At 43.2% G+C, this 18,464-nt stretch overlaps 1 protein-coding gene across 3 annotated transcripts in view; it reads right to left on the reverse strand.

Moving 5' to 3' along the window:
- Nucleotides 1-4,767: 4,767 nt before the first annotated feature.
- The window catches only part of IL7R (interleukin 7 receptor), a 73,999-nt gene continuing 60,302 nt past the window's right edge, over nucleotides 4,768-18,464 (reverse strand). For all 3 annotated transcript variants that reach the window (XM_077462867.1, XM_077462864.1, XM_077462865.1), the window contains 4 exons: nucleotides 14,870-14,972; nucleotides 12,769-12,844; nucleotides 6,398-8,458; nucleotides 4,768-5,652 (listed from right to left, as the gene is read on the reverse strand). In XM_077462867.1, the coding sequence (XP_077318993.1) occupies nucleotides 7,949-8,458; nucleotides 12,769-12,844; nucleotides 14,870-14,972 (689 nt within the window). In that variant the 3' untranslated portion in view covers nucleotides 4,768-5,652; nucleotides 6,398-7,948. The remainder of the gene's footprint in view (nucleotides 5,653-6,397; nucleotides 8,459-12,768; nucleotides 12,845-14,869; nucleotides 14,973-18,464) is intronic.

Raw genomic sequence — 18,464 nt, forward strand, 5'->3', positions numbered from 1 at the left:
GGACAGGCCTCGATGGCAGACTTGACAGAGGCTGGGCTGACAGCATGCTACTACTTCTGTCAGGACGAGTGATGTCATGGCGCATCCCGCCAGGTGCGCTAGGATTTAAAAACAGTCACCAGGAGCAGGAGGCAAGCTGTGCAGGTGGAATGGAGGAGCCCTCGTAGTGGTCTGAGTGTCCTGACGACCCAGAGAGTCGGGGACAGACTGAGTGACAGCGTGAGTGTGACAGCCCAGGCATCCACAGCATGAACGAACCAGCCCAGGGTAGGCAGGAATACCTTAAGATAATAAATAGAGGAGATGATGGAGGCAGGAGGGATGGATCAGGGAAGCAGCAGGAGGGATGGATCATGGAGGTAGGAGGGATGGTGTGCTGAAGGCAGGAGGGATGGTGTGATGGAGGCAGGAGGGATGGATCGTGGAGGCAGGAGGGATGGTGTGATGGTGACAGGAGGGATGGATCATGGAGGCGGTTGGGATGGATCATGGGGGCAGAAGCGATGGTGTGATGGAGGAAGGAGGGATGGATCATGGGGGCAGGAGGGATGGCGTGATGGAGGCAGGAGGGATGGATCATGGAGGCAGGATGGATGGTGTGATGGAGTCAGGAGGGATGGATCATGGAGGCAGGATGGATGGTGTGATGGAGGCAGGAGGGATGGATCATGGAGGCACTATGGATGGTGTGATGGAGGCAGGAGGGATGGCATGATGGAGGCAGGAGGGATGGCATGATAGGGGTAGGAGGGATGGCATGATAGGGGCAGGAGGGATGGATCGTGGAGAATCAAAAGAAAGGCAAGGCATTCGGTGATGGCCTCGGAGGCAGTGGCACTCCCCCAAGGAAAGAAGGTCAGGACACTACACTACTGTGGGAGGTGAATTGGGCAGAGGAGGATATACTACACTATTGTATGTAATATAATTTGTTAATTGAAAGATTAAAGAGCTTAACTTGTAGTTTTGTTAGATGTTTTTTTTGTTAAAGTTATCTGAAAGATGGGTTTCAAATGTTCTGAAAGGGTCACAGTTTCAGTGCTTCCATAGGCACCATTTTCACTAGCTACTCCTCTGATTGTTTTAGTTCTGCTTTCATATATGGGCAGAGCTCATGCAACTACTGGGGAATATATGGGGAATTTTAATCTCATGCGCAAGTGGAAACCAGCCTACTGATGACCATACACCTTACAATGTGATTGTACAATTTGCTTAAAGTGGTTGTAAACCCTTACAACACACTTTGACCTACAGGTAAGCCTAGATTAAGGGTTCCCTGTAGGTCCAAGAAATATCTCCTCAACCTACACGGTTGAGGAGATATTTGCCGAACTACAGGCACCGCTGTCTACGGCGCATGCACACTGAGCGCGGCACCCGTCAACGGCGATATGCCACGCGTGGCGGCTCCCGAGGGCATGCGTGGGAGTGACGTCATCGCGGCTTCACCGAATGACACCAGCGGAGCAGGCGAGACCCACCGAAAAGATGGATTCTCCGGACTACAGGGGACAGCGATGACTTCGCTGGCTCCTGTGTCAGGTAAGTGACACATAATGGGCTACTATGTGATGCATAGTAGTCCATTATGCTTTACCTTTGCAGGGAATGAAAGAGGAAGTAAACTCATCAGGGTTTACTTCCTCTTTAAAGCGGAATTAAACCCATCAATTTAACCATTTCAAAAAACAGTTATATTCCCGTCTTGTGCCGGAAATAGAACTGTCATCTTATATGTGCTCTCAACCAAACTGTCAAACCATCAAATGGCTGATGTCAAAACTGTTCACATGTGCAACATTATGACAGTTAAAGATCAGAGGCCAAGATAGCAGCTTCCTTGGCTGAAAAAGATAGGATCATCAGTGTAATGCACAGATGCATCAGCATGTGAGATTGGCCTTAACAACAGCTCCATGTATTCGAATGTATCACAAATATGGCCCACAAGTGTGTTAGGCCGCGTACACACGGGCGGATTGTCTGCCCAACTAAGTTCGGCAGACAATCCGACAGACAGTCCGTTCAAAATTAGCATGAACGGACTTGACCACACACGATGAGCAGACAGTCCGCTGAAAGCGTGCGTGATGACGTGTACAGCACGTACGACGGGACTAGAAAAACGACGTCCTATACACTGCAATGCAACCTTCGGCCGTGTAAACCCTTTCTGAGCATGCGCCATACTTAGTACGTCCAACTTGTCTACACACGAGCGGACTGTCCGCTGAAACCAAGTTTGGACGGACAAAACCAAGTTTGAACGGACTGTCTTACGGAAATTCCGTAAGACTTTGTTCGTCAGACTGTCCGCTGAAAAAGTCCGCTGAAGCCCACACACGAGCGGATTGTCCGCTGAAACACTGTTCAGCGGACTAAGTTGGGCAGACAGTCCGCCCGTGTGTACGCGGCCTTACTGGAGGAGAGGTCACTCACTACTACGCACTGATTGCCCCAACGTGGTCTATCTGTAAACACACATTTACCACTCATGGAATCTTTCCATCCTACTCACACCTTTTCCCTATATTGGGGAACCCGGACTCCTTTACTGGATTTCAAAACAGGACATTTGCCATATTTACCCCAAGAAAAGGCTGCAAACTCCTCAATTCCTTAGGCTTGGCTAACACTCAAAGAAATGTGGCTTGACTGTTTGACAGGCAACGGCTTTGCCATGCTGAAGAAGATATGAAACTCATGGAGGATCTGACAGGTTCCTTTAAGGGTACAAACTCTAATTTATGTCCCACCCGATTCTACTGGATATCATTTCCCTTTACTGAGGAATACAAACAACTCCTTTCTGCTTGCGCCGAGCCTTCCACAACTTGGAGGCACTAGACCCCTACAGATGCCCCACTGCCAGACACCCTCCTGGTCTGACACCATATTCCTCCCACCCTCTTCCCTACCCCACCTTTCCCTTATAGGTCCCTAACTGTACACATCCCCCCCATGCATACAGTGGCATTAACAAACAAATGTTCTGTATATTATGTTTTATTATCGCTGTCCATATCTATCAAAGTGCATAAGACACATAACAGAATATATAAACATTTCACATAATATAGGTTATACAAAATAGAATCAAGCAATTGAATACAATTTTAAACAAATGCATTTCATACATTTAGGTATACATTACATTCATGATACGGCATAGCGTGTGTTTATAAAACAAAATATTTTTTTTTATGCAATCCAGCATTACTAAGAATATAAAAATGAAAATATATAACCTTTTACACTTGTGTGACTTGAAAGTCGCACAGTTTTGACGTGATTTCAGGGAATGCCTGTGTAAACTTGAGTTCTATGGACCTCAACTCGCATTAAAGTCAGACCAAAGTAGTAAAGGGACTTCTTTGAAATCGGTGCGACTTGAAGTTGCACAAATATGAATGGTACTCATTGGAAATCATGGGGTACCAGTTGTCATGCGACTTTGAAGTCCCAAGTCACAGGACAAGTCGCTCAAGTGTGAAAGGGGCCTCAATCTAAGGTCAGAGTAAATGAGCTTTCTGATCTGCTACAATGTATTTAATGGGTTAGCTCGCCTTTAAGGATCCATTTATACCAGTGCGACACATCAAGTCGCATGACAATTTGCAGCCCGTTTATTTCAATAGCACCCATTTTGAGCTATGTGACTTACAGTCCCAGCGGCTTTGAAAAGGTTCCTGCACTATTTTGATGCAACTTGAGTGCCAGAGAGTGTAAAGCCACACTCCAAAGTGGCACCGGAAATCGTGCATCTTTGGAGTCACACTAGTGTGAACGGAGCCTAATGACATTTCCCAAAAAATAATCCTCAGTACATTAAGCAGGCCTCAGTTGCATAAGGCTAAGTTCACCATACTGTGATCTGATTTTCAGTGCTATTATGTATTGTGACTTGGTTGCGTTTTGGATGTGGTTTTCATATTTTTGGAGCCAAAAGCATGCTGGAATCGCAGCATAGTAGTGCACGAATCTTTTCCAAAACTGGCACCATTGAAAACAATGTGATTTCCTTTGTCATGGGATTCTGTTTAAGCCCTGTGATGTAAAAGCGCTAAACCTTATGCAAATGTGTTTTGATGAGATAGGTGGTTTGTGGTCCTAGAGGCTGCTCACCAGCAACGGTGGAGTCCTGCTGGACCCCCAGAGGGGTTTGTTGAAGTTTTGAAAGGATGGGAGCACCACACCAGCTTGTACAGACTTTTAAAAGATGTTTATTTTGGGACAGCCAATGCATTTCGGGGGCTCAGTGTCACTGTGTGACTCAAATCACATCTGAAATCGCACCAGGCCTAAAAGAATGCTTACTTTTCAAGCTGCGTTTTTAATTACGCTCCCCTGTTCATCCTGCAAATGGCTGTATTCCCTATCCATGCCTGTGAAGTCTGTGCTCTCTTCTCACAGCTCAGTGCATTGCAAGAGTAAAACAGAGTGGACTGTGCATGTGTGGGCAGGGAAAAAAGCAGAGAGCTTGTTTGTGAGTTGCCTGGACCATGCATGCAACGCTCGCTATGTCCTGCCATCTGCAGGATGGAGAAGGAAAGGCAATGAATAAGCAGCTTGAAAAGTAAGCATTATTTTACAAAGAAGAGCACTGCATATTAATGTACTGAGAATGCTGTATTGCATAGGAATATTTTTGGAAAACGTCATTAAAAGTGAACTAACCCTTTAAGAGAAACATGCAGCTTTTCCCTTACTGCACACAGAATTGGGGTTTCTCTTCATTGTGAGGGGGAAAGCCATTTCAAAACACTCTCCCTTACATCCTGAGCAGCAATATATGTATAAAGCAGCGATTGCTTTGTGACAAATCTACAGCATGGATAAATGTCATGGCTGTGGACTGTAGCAGCTTGTGTATATGTAGGTGGTTGAAGCTCTCAGTTTGTACTAAATATGCCACAATGGCATAAAAAATATGGCAATGTACCATACATCGGACAGTTACACTATTGCACAATATTAAGTGGTGCCGGTTCCTCGGTTGTTGACAAACCACAGAGCAACCAATCTCTAACCGTTTAGTTATTTATGTTCTCTACTTTTCTCACAATTAGCTAGACTTTTCCTGTAATGTTAAAGGAGAAGTACAGCTAAAGCTCACTTGGTCGTCACTTGCTCGTTCTGCACTCCCGTCACCCATTTTCAGCAGACAGGAGGCCCGCTGTCCACTGACGTCATAGAGCCTGCCCAGGCAAGATCGCAACAAAGAAGTAGGGATCTGCCCACATTCCTGGACCGATACCGGCTCAGCCTCCCAGTGAGCCACTGGGAGCCTGAGCTGGCTGCTCTCGCCCCCTCCACAGCCCAGTGCTCCACTGACAGTCACCAGCTCTCTGCTCAGGAAACACTGAGAATGGAATGATCGGTGGTGTTTGATCGCTTGGTTCTCAGTGTTAGAGTTGGCGGGGGACAGATGCATCCATCCATATGATTCTTAAAAAAAATAAAAATAAACTCCATACTTCTATTTTAAAGATATTTAACCACTCATCTAAGTAGGCTTTTCAGTTCAAACAAGTGTCAGGAACATACCCCAACAAGATGTCTGCTATTACCCTTGGCCACAAAAGCTTTGGATCTGTTCTTTGTTCCTATGACCTGCCTTTCCATGACAAAATCCTGCCAACTGATACCCTGTTTCCCCGATAGTAAGACACCCCCGATTGTAAGACGTATCGGGAGTTTCAGAGGGGTCGGCTAATATAAGCCGTACCCCGAAAGTAAGACATATGTCTTACTTTCGGGGAAACACGGGGGTATTGCCGCCTCCCTCTCATCTAGCTGCGCGCCGCCTCCTGCCCACGTCCGCACCGTCCCCCTCTCCATACGTCGCCGCGTCTGCCATTTCCCTCTGATCTTAATGAGCGCTGCCTCCTACCCACGCCTGAGCCGTCCCCCTCTCCATACGTCACCGCGCCGTCCCCTGCACTTGTCACTGCCGCCTCCTGCTTAAAATACGGTAATGCACACAGTATTAATCATACATCAGTAAAACACACACTGGCATACTGGGGTATCATCTGCTGTATGTAACCCAGTGGGTATCAGCAGGTGTCACACTGGATTAAATACAGCAGGTGGTACTGTATCACACATAAATCTGTTTTATCTTCCAGTATTCCACTGTTAGTTCTTACCATTTTTCATTGTTTTACATGTTATGCAATGTTGTAACAAGACATTCTTGGCACTTCCTTTTATAAAACTGTTTTGTGGTGAATACAATACTGTTCAGGTTGTTAATAAATGTTAATTTTATGGTTAAAACAAAAAATTCGACAATTTTTTTCCAATATAAGACATACCCCGAAAGTAAGACATAGTGGGGCTTTTGGGGATAAAAAGAAAGTAAGACACTGTCTTACTTTCGGGGAAACACGGTATGCATCTGTCCAATGAGAGTGTGTTTAAAGAAGTGTGTAGACAAAAGATTGCAGCGCTCTCACCAAGGAAGCCTCTTGGATATAAGGATAGAGTCCATGGTAGGGTGCTCTGGCTGCTGTGTCCTCCAGAAAACACTTCAACCAATAGTAGAAAAGAGAAAAAAGTACAAGGGCAGACGCTTTTCGGCACACCGCCTTGATCAAGGCCATGTGCCAAAATGTGTCTGCCCTTGTACTTTTTAACATGTGCTAAACTTGACCAATGTAACTTTGTAAAAATATCTATACCTGGATTTTTTTCTTTAATGTGGCATTGTAACATTGCTCATGCAAGGACATTAAAATACTTGTGTTGGACACTACGGGGAGCCATGAGGTCCTTCTCCTGATCATCTGACAGTGTTTGGGGCTTGTGATTAGCTATTAGAGCCAAGCACTGTCACAGGGAAGGAGGTTGCATAATCTCCAATTCATGCATGCACCAGGTATTGTTGCCAACTGTCCTGGAGGCAAGAGCAGAAAGGGGGAACTGGCTAGGTGAGCATAAAATGCTTATGCTGAAAATGTAACTGTTGGTGCAAACAAAGAAGTATCATGGACAGTACTTGACTGTGCTTTCACTTTGCCTTAAAATTGTCAAGTTGTCTCTGCAATGTCATCACATGAATTTTCATTGGACAGGGAGAAGGCAGTTGGTGGAGTTTGGCCATGTAATCGAAAATACAGGCCCTCTGAACAAAATTAAACCAAATCAGAGCAGGGCTCTGAATACAGTCCTCTCCTTAGTTTACCCCCCTTGACACGTTTCAATATAATTGGGCTTATTTGTAGGAGATACCTTACCTCTACAATGAAACTCAATTGGGGTGAAATGTGTCAGTGGGGCATGGCCTAGGGTGGGGACTGTGCTTGGAGCTACCTATATCAAATAAACTCAACAGTTTGACTTCTTTGGAGTGCGGTTCTACTTTTTAATCTTGCTATGCATGCTGAGCTGGATGAACTTTTAAAGCCCAGTGCCTGATGAAGTGGAGAACCCTTAGAAGCAAGAACTATTACAAATCAGAGAGGGTGACTGAATAAGATATTTTGGCTAATAAAAGTAGTATCAGGAGTCATGTAGAATATGCACTTCTATAGGCAGATAGAAATGTCTGTTTGAAGTCTGAGGCACATGAGTAGAAGAAGAACATGGCTGGAAGACTCTTTAGAGTGTTGGGCTGTGCAGCTACCAATGGCCTGAACAGTGAAAATCTTGGTTGAGCAAGACATGGGGGGGGGGGGGGGTACTAGGGAAGTGAGATGGTGAGACACTTTTAAGGATAGCTATAAGAAGGATACAGGTATCCTCAAAAACAACCATTGTCTTTCCACAAACAAAAGTTGAAATTGAAAGTACTGAACAGCCTTCTGGGTGTGTCAATTTTCCTGGAGAAATTCCTTAGGTCTGATATTTCAGAAATATTATACATTTATAGAAAATATTAAAACAACAAAACTATCATAGTCTGTTATAGTAGGAAAGGTGATATAGGTTGTTCAAGAGACTAGATATTATTGGACTGTTTTATGGCGCTGTTGGGTGTCTTAAAGGCGGACATGGCAATGTACATGGAAATATCTTCCCAGCAGATACCTCTCAATGCGTTGTTTGGCTGCTTCACTGAGTAGGAATAAGCAGGGAAATTCTCTGTTCCAGCTCCAGGGGTTTCAGGGCTGTCATTTGGAATGATGCATTTGGAACTGGAGTCAGTAGATGGCAACAAAACATTCTCAAAATTTGCAGGCTTCTCCAATGAATTGATCTCACGTGTTCCATTAGCAGTCATGTGATCTGAGGGTTCGCTGCACTGCCCGCTATGGCTCATGAGAGAGGAAGATTCTTTGATGCCCACTGCTGGAGATGAGATGTTAGAAGTATCCAGTTGCTTTTCTAGTTGAGTATCGGTCATGCTGATTTGCAAATTGTCTTCTGTCCTCACTTGTGCTTTCATATAGTCTACTTTATTAATATGATAATTGTCAAAGTAGTCAGGATTAAAGCTTATATGGATGTACTGCAAGATACAAAGAAAATGTAATACTGTAAAAACATCATTACCATAGAAAATGTCCTTGCTCTCATGTAAACAATGGTTATGTACAATTTATTTACTGGCGTATCTAAAATGGACTGAGGACAGTTTGTAAAGACATAAACATTTTTTTAATGTACCTTTAAACATGCTAGAAAATATGACTGTAGGAAGAGTTGGTTCTGCACAATCCTATCCTTTTTGCACGTCATAGCCCTCTCCTCTTCTGGAAGTGCCTAATTACTGTCTGTGCTGGTCCAGCCTCCCTGCCCCTCCCTTCACATCTCAACATAACCTTTTATGTAGCAGTTATGGGAGGTACAAAGAGGAATACTATAGAGTGTCACTTGGGGGACACCTCTGAGCCCACTGGGGCTGCTGACATCAGATCCAAGATGGTGGCACCCAACATCAGTTCCAGGCCTATTCAGTGTCTTTCTAAAGGACTTTGCACAGGTAAATGACATGCATACATTCCACAATGCATATATAATCTCTTGGAAAGATTGTTGGGCCTCTTTAGGAATAGTGCCAATATGGATGAGTTCTTGCAGGGCAAAGCAACAGGTTAACTTTGATGCAGACATCCACAAAATCATATATTCCCTTCACTCCCCTGCCACTCAGCTTAGCTGCCAGGGTTGGAAATTCTGTGTAAACTACTAATCTGTGGAGTCAAATGCTCCTCCATACATGTACTTCCAATGGTTCCTGGCATTGGAGGGGGGGGAGGGGGGTCGAAGGAAAGGCAAGTACTGTATAAACTGTTAGAAAAGGGGATATTAAAACAAAACCATTGCTTTGCCAGGAATAAGCTGCATAGGTTTGCTTTGCTGGATACTGCAATCCTTATTGGTCTTTGATAGAGGTCGACCGATATGGGTTTTTCTCTGGCTGATGCCGATATTTAGAAATCATGGCGGCCGATAGCCGATATATGATGCCGATTTTTTTGGGCCGATATGTTAGGCCGATTTTATTTTATTTATTTATTTTTTTCCTTTTTTTTTTTTTTTTTAATCCCCCTTGATCTAACACACCTTTCCCACTGGGGTGTTTTTCAGGCGCTTTTGGGCTAAAAATAGCGCCTGTAAAGTGCCTGCAAAACGGCTCCCCTGCAGTCTGTGTGAAAGACAGAGTGCTTTCACACTGAGGCGATGTGCTGGCAGGATCTTAAAAAAAAGTCCTGCAAGCAGCACGTTTGGAGTGGTGTATACCGCTCCTCCACCACTCCTGCCCATTGATATGAATGGGCACCACTGCTGAAGCGCATGCAATGCGATTTGGCAGCAGTGCTTCATGGGCGCATTTAACCTTTTCCTTGGCCGCTAGCTGGGTTAGATGTGCCCCACTAGCAGCCAAATAGCACCGCTAAAATGATGGTAAAGAGCCGCTAAAACTTGCGTTTTACCATCAACTCCTGCCCGCTCCAGTGTGAAAGCAGCCTTCATAAGTGATACAGAAAATTTCTTACATTTAAACATTTATTAAACAAAACAAACCTTCAATCAGTTTACTTGTATGTATGATTTAGATAAAAAAAAAAAAAAACTATATATTAAATAAAAACAGGTAGTCAAAACTTTTGGACGAAAAAAAAAAAAAATGGGCTAACTTTACTGTTTTTATTTTATTTTTATTTTTTAAATAGTGTATTTTTTTCCCCAAAAAATGCATTTGAAAGACCTCTGTGCAAATGCCGTGTGACATAAAATATTGCAACAACCGCTATTTTATTCCCTAGGATCTCTGCTAAAAAAATATATATAATTTTTGGGGGGTCTAAGTGATTTTCTGGCAGAAAATACAGGATTTTTACTTGTAAGCAACAAGTGTCAGAAAAGATTTAGTCTTTAAATGGTTAAACTGAGAACTTCTACACACAGAGATGATTTAATTCATTCAAGTGTAAACATTGTATCTTTCTGTTCTTTTCTTGGCAGACTGCCCAGAGAGGAGGAAGATGTTTCTATGGCAACTTACACTGACTTCTATTACAGAAGTCATTTCAAAGTCCCGCTGCAGTTCTATATCGGCTTTTTACCAGCACAATCGGCCGATGCCGATTAATTAAAAAATGGCAAATATCGGCCGATATATCGGTCGACCTCTAGTCTTTGATGGGTTGAATGACGCTTGATTGTATTTTACAGAAACCTTAGTGGTGGTGAGATATTCCTGGTTCTTTTTTGTGTCTTCATCATCTTCCATAAGGCCATAACAAGGCTGTCAGCCTCCTGAGGATAGATTTCCTAAATATTTAATATACACCATGAAAAATACATCTGGAGAGTGTGACACAGACTATAGTTGTCAAAGGATTCCTATCATGCGAATGTATGGAGGTTGGCATTGCTGACCTCTGGTTCAGAAAATAAAACTTGCCTGGCTGATCCAGTGGCATCAGTACTTTTCAAATCACTAACTTAGGCTGGCCATAAACAGTGCGTATTTCTTTCCTGCAACCATGGGCTGCAGGAAAGAAATTTGTACAATACCCCCATCAACACAGACAGTGCAGACAGGGAATCCCTCCTGCTGAGGAATTGCCTTCTCCCGGTGGCAGCCACTTGCAACAATCGCAAGCAAATCTGGCAAGCTGGTTGTACCCAAGCTGATCGATAAATCAACTTTGTGCATTCATCTTGCCCATTAATAGTCCAAATCTCAGCCGGTTCCTGCTGAACTGGCCTAGGTTTGAACCATGTATGGCCGGCCTTAGAGTGAGTACATAAATTAGGAGTCCCCACCCCCTTTCCTGACCTGCTGGGCTGCGTGCTCGGATAAGGGTCTGCTATGGACTTTGGGGCGACCCCAATGCTGTTTTTTCGGCGTAGGGGTTCCCTTTTAAATCCATACCAGGTGACAGGGCTAGTGACGTGTCAATCTCGCCAATGGAGGCGGCGACATTGACATCCTTCACTAGTCCCATCTACCTGGAGTCACGTTCAAAATGAATGGACTTTTCTCCGTGTGTGGGCAAGTCCGTTCATTTCAAAAGTCTGGCAGACCTCCACCAAAATTCTGGCGGATTGTTCGCCGCACCTAGTCCGCCGAAAAAGTCCGGTCATGTGTGCGCGTGTGTGGACAAGTCCGCTTGTTCGGAAAGTCCGGCGTACCTCCGCTGCAAAGTCCGGCGGATTGGCCGACAGACCGAGTCTGCTGGATAGTCTGATCGTGTGTACGCGGCATAACAGTGCAAGTGATTTTTGTTCAGTAAAGACCTTTTATTCCAAAATAGAATGTTAAAAGCAAACTAAATCTTAAACTACTCTTGAACTATATTCAAATTTTTTGACAATGTTTATGCAAATTTTCGTATACATTTTTGATCAAAATTCTACAAGTTTGGGCACTCCACTGCCCAAACATGGTGTATATGCAGGATCTGACTGTTGGTTTGACATCCAGGCCTTTCTCCTGAGTGTGGGAAGCAGCCACTGGGGTGAATGGAGCTGGCAAACAATGTTTGCAGACTTTATTCATAAACACATTGTTGCAATGTATTTTTGCAATGCTTACAGTATGTACAGATTAAAAACTTGTCCAAACTGCACCTCCTGCACATGATGTTAAGAAGGTTCTACAGTTCTGTTGTTCAATTTATCCACAAATGTCCAGAGGTAGACAAAATAAGAAAAGCTATTACAGTTTGACGACTTTTGGTGCTGCCTGCTTTAATCCTGCTGCCCTAGGTACTGGCCAGCAACAGCTTATAATAAAGTCTCTATTTCTACTAATACTAATGCTACGATTACTGTCACATTCAATAATATAGTTCCCTCTTTTATCACGGTTCTTACATTACTATTACTGCTCTAATAGGGAGGGCAAAATTAGGATGGTTTTGGTGGTTTTAAGGGTGTAATGGGCACAAAATGGCTCCTGACAGTTCTGGAAGTTCCTTTCAACTATATTTTTCCACCAAAAGAAAAAGAAAATGGGGGAAAAAAGTACAATAAACTTTTCCAGCAAGCATGTAAAAATTAGGGTCAATAATTAAAAAAAAAAAAAAAAAACACATACCATCACATTGAACATTAAAAAAAAAATGTAATTACTATAAATACACCCAAAAAATTCTAATTTTGCCCAAGCAGCTCAATAAGCAAAACTGAGCGCTTTCGCTTTGGCAAATTCAATGTCACCAAAATTACTCCACACTCTTCATTCAATTCAAAGGTATAGAGGGATATCTGTTTGTAGGGAGAAATCATCAGTTTTAAAGGGATAAAAATAAAAAAATATATAAATAAATGAAAGCAATTGTTATTTTAGAACTTTAATGGTACCTTTGTTGGCGATATACATAATTTCTCCAGTGCATTTTTGTGGTCAGGCAGTTCTGGCCAAATGAACGGCTTTATTCTGTGAATATAAAATGAATTTCACTATGTTTACATAAGGATAATAACGTTAAATTGCAGTGCAGCAAAGGCCAATCATTAATTTTGTTTATGACCAAGTTAATATTTAAAGTGCGTCTATAGTACATCCGGAAAGTATTCACATCGCTTAACCTTTACCACATTTTGTTATGTTACAGCCTTATTCCAAAATAAATTGAATTCATTATTTTTCTCAAAACTCTACAAATAATACCCGCTAATGATAACATGCAAGAAGTTTGTTTGTAATCTGCAAATTTATAAGAAATAAAAAATCCCATGTACATGAAGCCAAGTCCCGGACCCCCTTTGGTCTAATGAGAACCTCCAGAATTAGGGACAGCTGACATCCTTCTATGTAGAGTGGGTTATAAGGCATAGTGGGTGTGATGCAAAATAGATTCATGGGCGCCAGACACTTCTTGAATGCAAAGAGATTTATTGTCTCTTAAACAGAACTGTGGGAGAAAGGGTTTAAGACTGCGACTTCTATAGGTAGAAAGCCATGCAGGGAAAGGCACCCAGCCTGGCCACATTTTCACGTGTAGACACACTGTATCCTATGGCAACAATCTTGAACAGTTCCTAACAAAGGTTACAATGAACCCTTTCACTTCCTCTACAATCTCCTATTGTAGATCTTCACTCAAATGAGCTCCCAGTCTCTTTCACTAGACTTGCGGATCCACTGCCACTGGATCTCCTGAGCTCTTCCAATCTCGGCGTAAATCTCAGCGGCGATCGCTCCGCTCCGCTCACAATCAGCGGAGATCGGCGAGGATCAGCGTATAACACGCACCCACGATTCTCCCCTGATTTTAAGGGAAAAAAAGTGCGTGTTATACGCTGATAAATACGGTACCTTCCAACTTGCTGAGATGGGAATGAGGTACACCTATTAGCAAAAGTATATAGCCATAGAATACACCCCCTGCCCCGCTTCTCTTAAAGGAGAATTGTACAAAAATAAAATAAAATGATTGGTTAAACACAACAAGGGATTTTTCACCACTACCATTTACAAATGCTGCCATTTAGAATTTGGATGAAAAGTTTAGCAATGGGAAACACTTTTTGGTAGATAGGTTGTGCATTTTTATACAACTACTGTATATAGATCAGACCAAAAGGAGGGACAAATGAGGAGGAAAGAGAGACAGAGGGACATTGCTCCAAATGAAGGACAGTCCCTCAAAATCAGGGACAGTTGGGAGCTATGCCTTTTATGTGACACACTCTTTAGTTGTGTAACCTGATCTCTATTTCACAGGGTATCTGTTATTTAAGCCTCTAGTAAGGTATATTATTGTCATGCTACATTTTTATATTTACCTGGCTAAAAGAAAGATTTCCCTCACTTTGATAGGCTTTCCTCTCACTTCCTGTTTTCACTATGGGACAGGAAGTGAAGTGAAATCTCCCCAGTGGGTCACAGATAGCAAACAAAAAAAAAGATTGACTAAAATGAAAACAAGAGAAATGTTTTGCCTTTACTTCTGCTTTAAACATTGCAATGAATAACCTCATGTTTTAAAGTGTCACTTCTATGAGTTCTTTCCCAGCCACCAAATCCGAACCTATCATAAAGAAAGTGGTCGTAAATCCTCACATATGAGCAGTGAATTGAACAGCCTCGGATGATACACAGAGATTAAACAAATCCTCCTACATAATTTTTACTTGTATATCTTCTGTCTGCCCCTTTCTACACTCTTTGGAAAGTGCACATCCTGTTACAAATCTTTCTTCCTGTTTCAGCAGCACATAGGGGTGTGGAGTCTGCTGATAACAGAGGAACAGAGCACCAGAGAGAAACAACACTTGGAGCTTTGGAGAGAGATAAGTAAACGGTACAGATATGTGCTTAGTTCAAATTTTATGAATGGAGGTTACAATGACTTTTCTAACTAGCAGCAATAAAAGGCAATCCTCTGCACTATTGCATGAGGCCCTTGAAGGTTACCACCTCACAAATATGCTGTATATTATACTTTAATATGCTTACCTGTCTTTCCAGAACAGTTTAGTTAATATGATGACAAGAATGAAAATGACAACTACAGCACAGCAGCATAAAATCACTATGAGAAAATCTTCGAATCCTTCATCTGGAAAATAGAATGCACAAATAGACATGTGAATTAATTATTATTATTATACAGGATTTATATAGCGCAGACAGTTTATGTAGCATTTTACAAATTGAGGGCAGACAGTACAAGTACAATACAGTTTAATACAATAGGAATCAGAGGGCCCTGCTTGTTAAGCCACGTACACACGGTCAGGGAATCCGTCGGAATGTGTCCTATCGGACTGTGTCGTCAGATAATCCGACTGTGTGTGGTATGCATCGGACTGATTCTGTCCGAATCTCCGTCTGACCCAATTTTCCAACATGTTGGAAATATTTCCCGACCAACTGGGCCGGTCGGACGTAATCCGATCATGTGTAGAGAATTTTGATCGGACCAAGTGCCACGCATGCTCAGATCAAATTCCTACATCAAAGCTATTGGCTACTTGCCTGAATCTAGTCCCATCGTAACAAAATTACGTCATCACGTTCTGAAAGATCGGATTTTTCGACAACTTAGTCCGACCGTGTGTATGCAACAGTTTCGGACACAATCCGTCAGACTAAATCTGACGGACAAAATCCGATGGATTTGGTTGGCAGAATCTCCGACCGTGTGTACAGGGGCTTAGAGCTTACAATAATTTCATTGCCCTATGTTTTCACTATGCTGCCACTATAAAAAAAAAAAAACACTAGTAATACTACACAATAACTAGTAAAAGTGGGTCTGTTTGTTAAATGCAAAAAATGTAGAAATGGTTGCTAAAAAAGCATGACTTATTGTGGCACAACCATTGGTGTACGCAGGCTATTGCATTAGGGTATGCACCCCAGAGCACAAACACACACGTGTGTATATCTGCAGAGCAGTGGACAGTGTCAGTAGAGCATATATTGGTGTCAGTAGGGCAGTGGAAGGTGTCAGTATTTTTTTATTATTATTTATTATAATATTATTTTTTATAAATGTTATGGGGCTTTGGTGAAATATCAAGAGTCTAAAAAGACCCCTGATGTCTCACTATTGAGACAGAGAAAGAAACAGAGGAGAGAGATTCCCCAGTCCCTTTCTCTGCAGTAAACATGGTTTACTATGCTTTAGTTAAGAATGAAGACAGGAGCGATACAGTTCATTCAGAAAAGGAAGGGGCCGGTCAATGACATATTTACCAACCCCTTCCCCGCTCCTGAGAAGCTGGCAGCATTGCAGGGGGAACCGACAGTGCACAGGGTGATAAGGGTATGCCCAGGCATACCTGGCACACCCTGTGCGCATGCCTTTGGGCACAACACACTAGTTTGTGGTAAAACAATCAGCTTTGAGCCTTCACCATCTGCTGATTATTTCTCAGCTCTACTTCTCAGGTCTCTGAAGTGCACACCTGCCCTATTCAAGGAAGCACTTAGGCCCCTTTCACATGATTGGCCTGCTCAGATCCACTTGTCTGATCTGAGCGGGCCACTTCTATGGGCAGACAGATGTCAGCGGAGATGTGTCCGCTGACACCCGCCTGCCATCCGGTCCGACAAGATCCACTCAAAACAGATAGGTGGAGATACGTTCGCCAACTGTGCAGCGGATCTGTCCGTTTTCATCAGATCTACCCATAGAGAACAGCGGAGCTCTGACAGGTCCGTCTCTGCACAGTGAGCAGAGATGGACATGTCATCCGCCTGCTCAACAGAGCTAGTGGAGCCAGCCCAGCGGACTCAGGAATACTGCTGGACCCTCAGAGGCCTGATAAACAGATTACTCTTTCTGCTCATGCCCTGGATTCAGGTGCATGTGACTTCTGTATGTTCATACCCTGGATTCGGGTCCATGTGACTTCTGTATGTTCATACCCTGGATTCGGGTCCATGTGACTTCTGTATGTTCATACCCTGAATTCAGGTCCATGTGACTTCTGTATGTTCATACCTTGGATTATTCCTGCAAACAGTTTTCTCTGTTTTGGTGCTTATCTGTGCTTAACCAAATGATTGGCCTGCTATCTAATGCCGCGTACACACGAGCGGACTTTTCAACATCCAAAGTCCGACGGACTGATTCCGTCAGACTATCCGATCGTGTGTGGGCTGCAACGGACTTTTGATTCGCCAAAGTCTGACAGACTTTAGAATATGGAACATGCTTTAAATTTTTCCGACGGAACTCCGCCGGACCCGGTCCCTTCGAAAAATTTGCTCGTGTGTATGCTATTCCGACGGACTAAAACCGACGCTAGGGCAGCTATTGGCTACTGGCTATGAACTTCCTTATTCGAATCCAGTCGTACGTCATCACGTTCGAATCCGTCGGGGTTTAGTGTGATTGTGTGTGGCCAAGTCCGCTCAGTCGAAAAGTCCGTCAGAACTCTGTCGGAACTCCGGCAGAACTCCGGCAGAACTCCTTCGGAAGTCTGTCGGACATAAGTCCTCTCGTGTGTACGGGGCTTTATACTTTCTTTTATTTGCCCTCACTATCTGTCTGAGGACTTACAGTGCTCTAGCCTCTATTAGTTAGCTGTCATCATTTGTGATCAAGTGGGTGACTTACACTTGTGAGTGAACCATTTGTACATACAAAGAATGTTTTATAGCTATGAGAGTGGGATATCTGACTATTTTATTGAAGATTGCTGAAAAAGGCTGGCCCCTATTGAAGCGTGGGGTATCTATCTATCTATCTATCTCTATATATATATATATATATATATATATATATATATAGATATATATATATATATATATATATATATATATATATATATATATATATAGATAGATATATATATATATATATATATATATATATATATGTGTTAAATTAATTGCCTACCTGCACCATTTATAAACAGCTTCAGGTAGGCAGGGATTTAAAACACACTCCCGGGGGCTATAGCAAATGGGAGTGTGCTTAAAACGGAGGTCCACCCTAAAGTGGACCTCCCACTCATTGGAATCCTCCCCCCCTCCGGCGCCACAATCGGCACCTTTCAGGGGGGAGGGGGGTGCAGGTACCTGTACAGTACAGGTATCTGCACCCACTTCCGGGATAGCTCTCTGCGGAAAGGGGCGTAGATTACGCCCCTTTCGGAAAGTCCCCCGCTGCCTGCTGGGAAACACACAGATCCCAGAGGCAGCGGGTCCATCCTTATTGCGCAGCGCGACTCGCGCATGCCCAGTAGGGAACCGGGAAATGAAGCCGAAAGGCTCCACTTCCTGATTCCCATACCCAAGATGGCGAGATCGAGAGATCGGCTTCGGGTGCCGACATCGCGGGCGCGCTGGGCGGGTAAGTGTCCTTATTTTAACAGTCAGCAGCTGCAGTATTTGTAGCTTCTGGCTTTTAAAAAAAAAAATGGCTGAACTCCCGGCGGACTCCCGCTTTAAAGAGGAACTGCAGTCTGCTCACATAATTTATAATAAAAACATCTTTGCCATTCTGAAGCTTCCCTCCAACCACTTGGCATATTATTTTATATATATATATATATATATATATATATATATACTCTGATTCCGTCCTTCCCAAATA

The sequence above is a fragment of the Lithobates pipiens genome, unplaced genomic scaffold (assembly GCF_037356315.1).
Source record: "Lithobates pipiens isolate NorthernLeopardFrog02 unplaced genomic scaffold, aLitPip1_a1.2 Scaffold_3, whole genome shotgun sequence".
Taxonomy (NCBI): domain Eukaryota; kingdom Metazoa; phylum Chordata; class Amphibia; order Anura; family Ranidae; genus Lithobates; species Lithobates pipiens.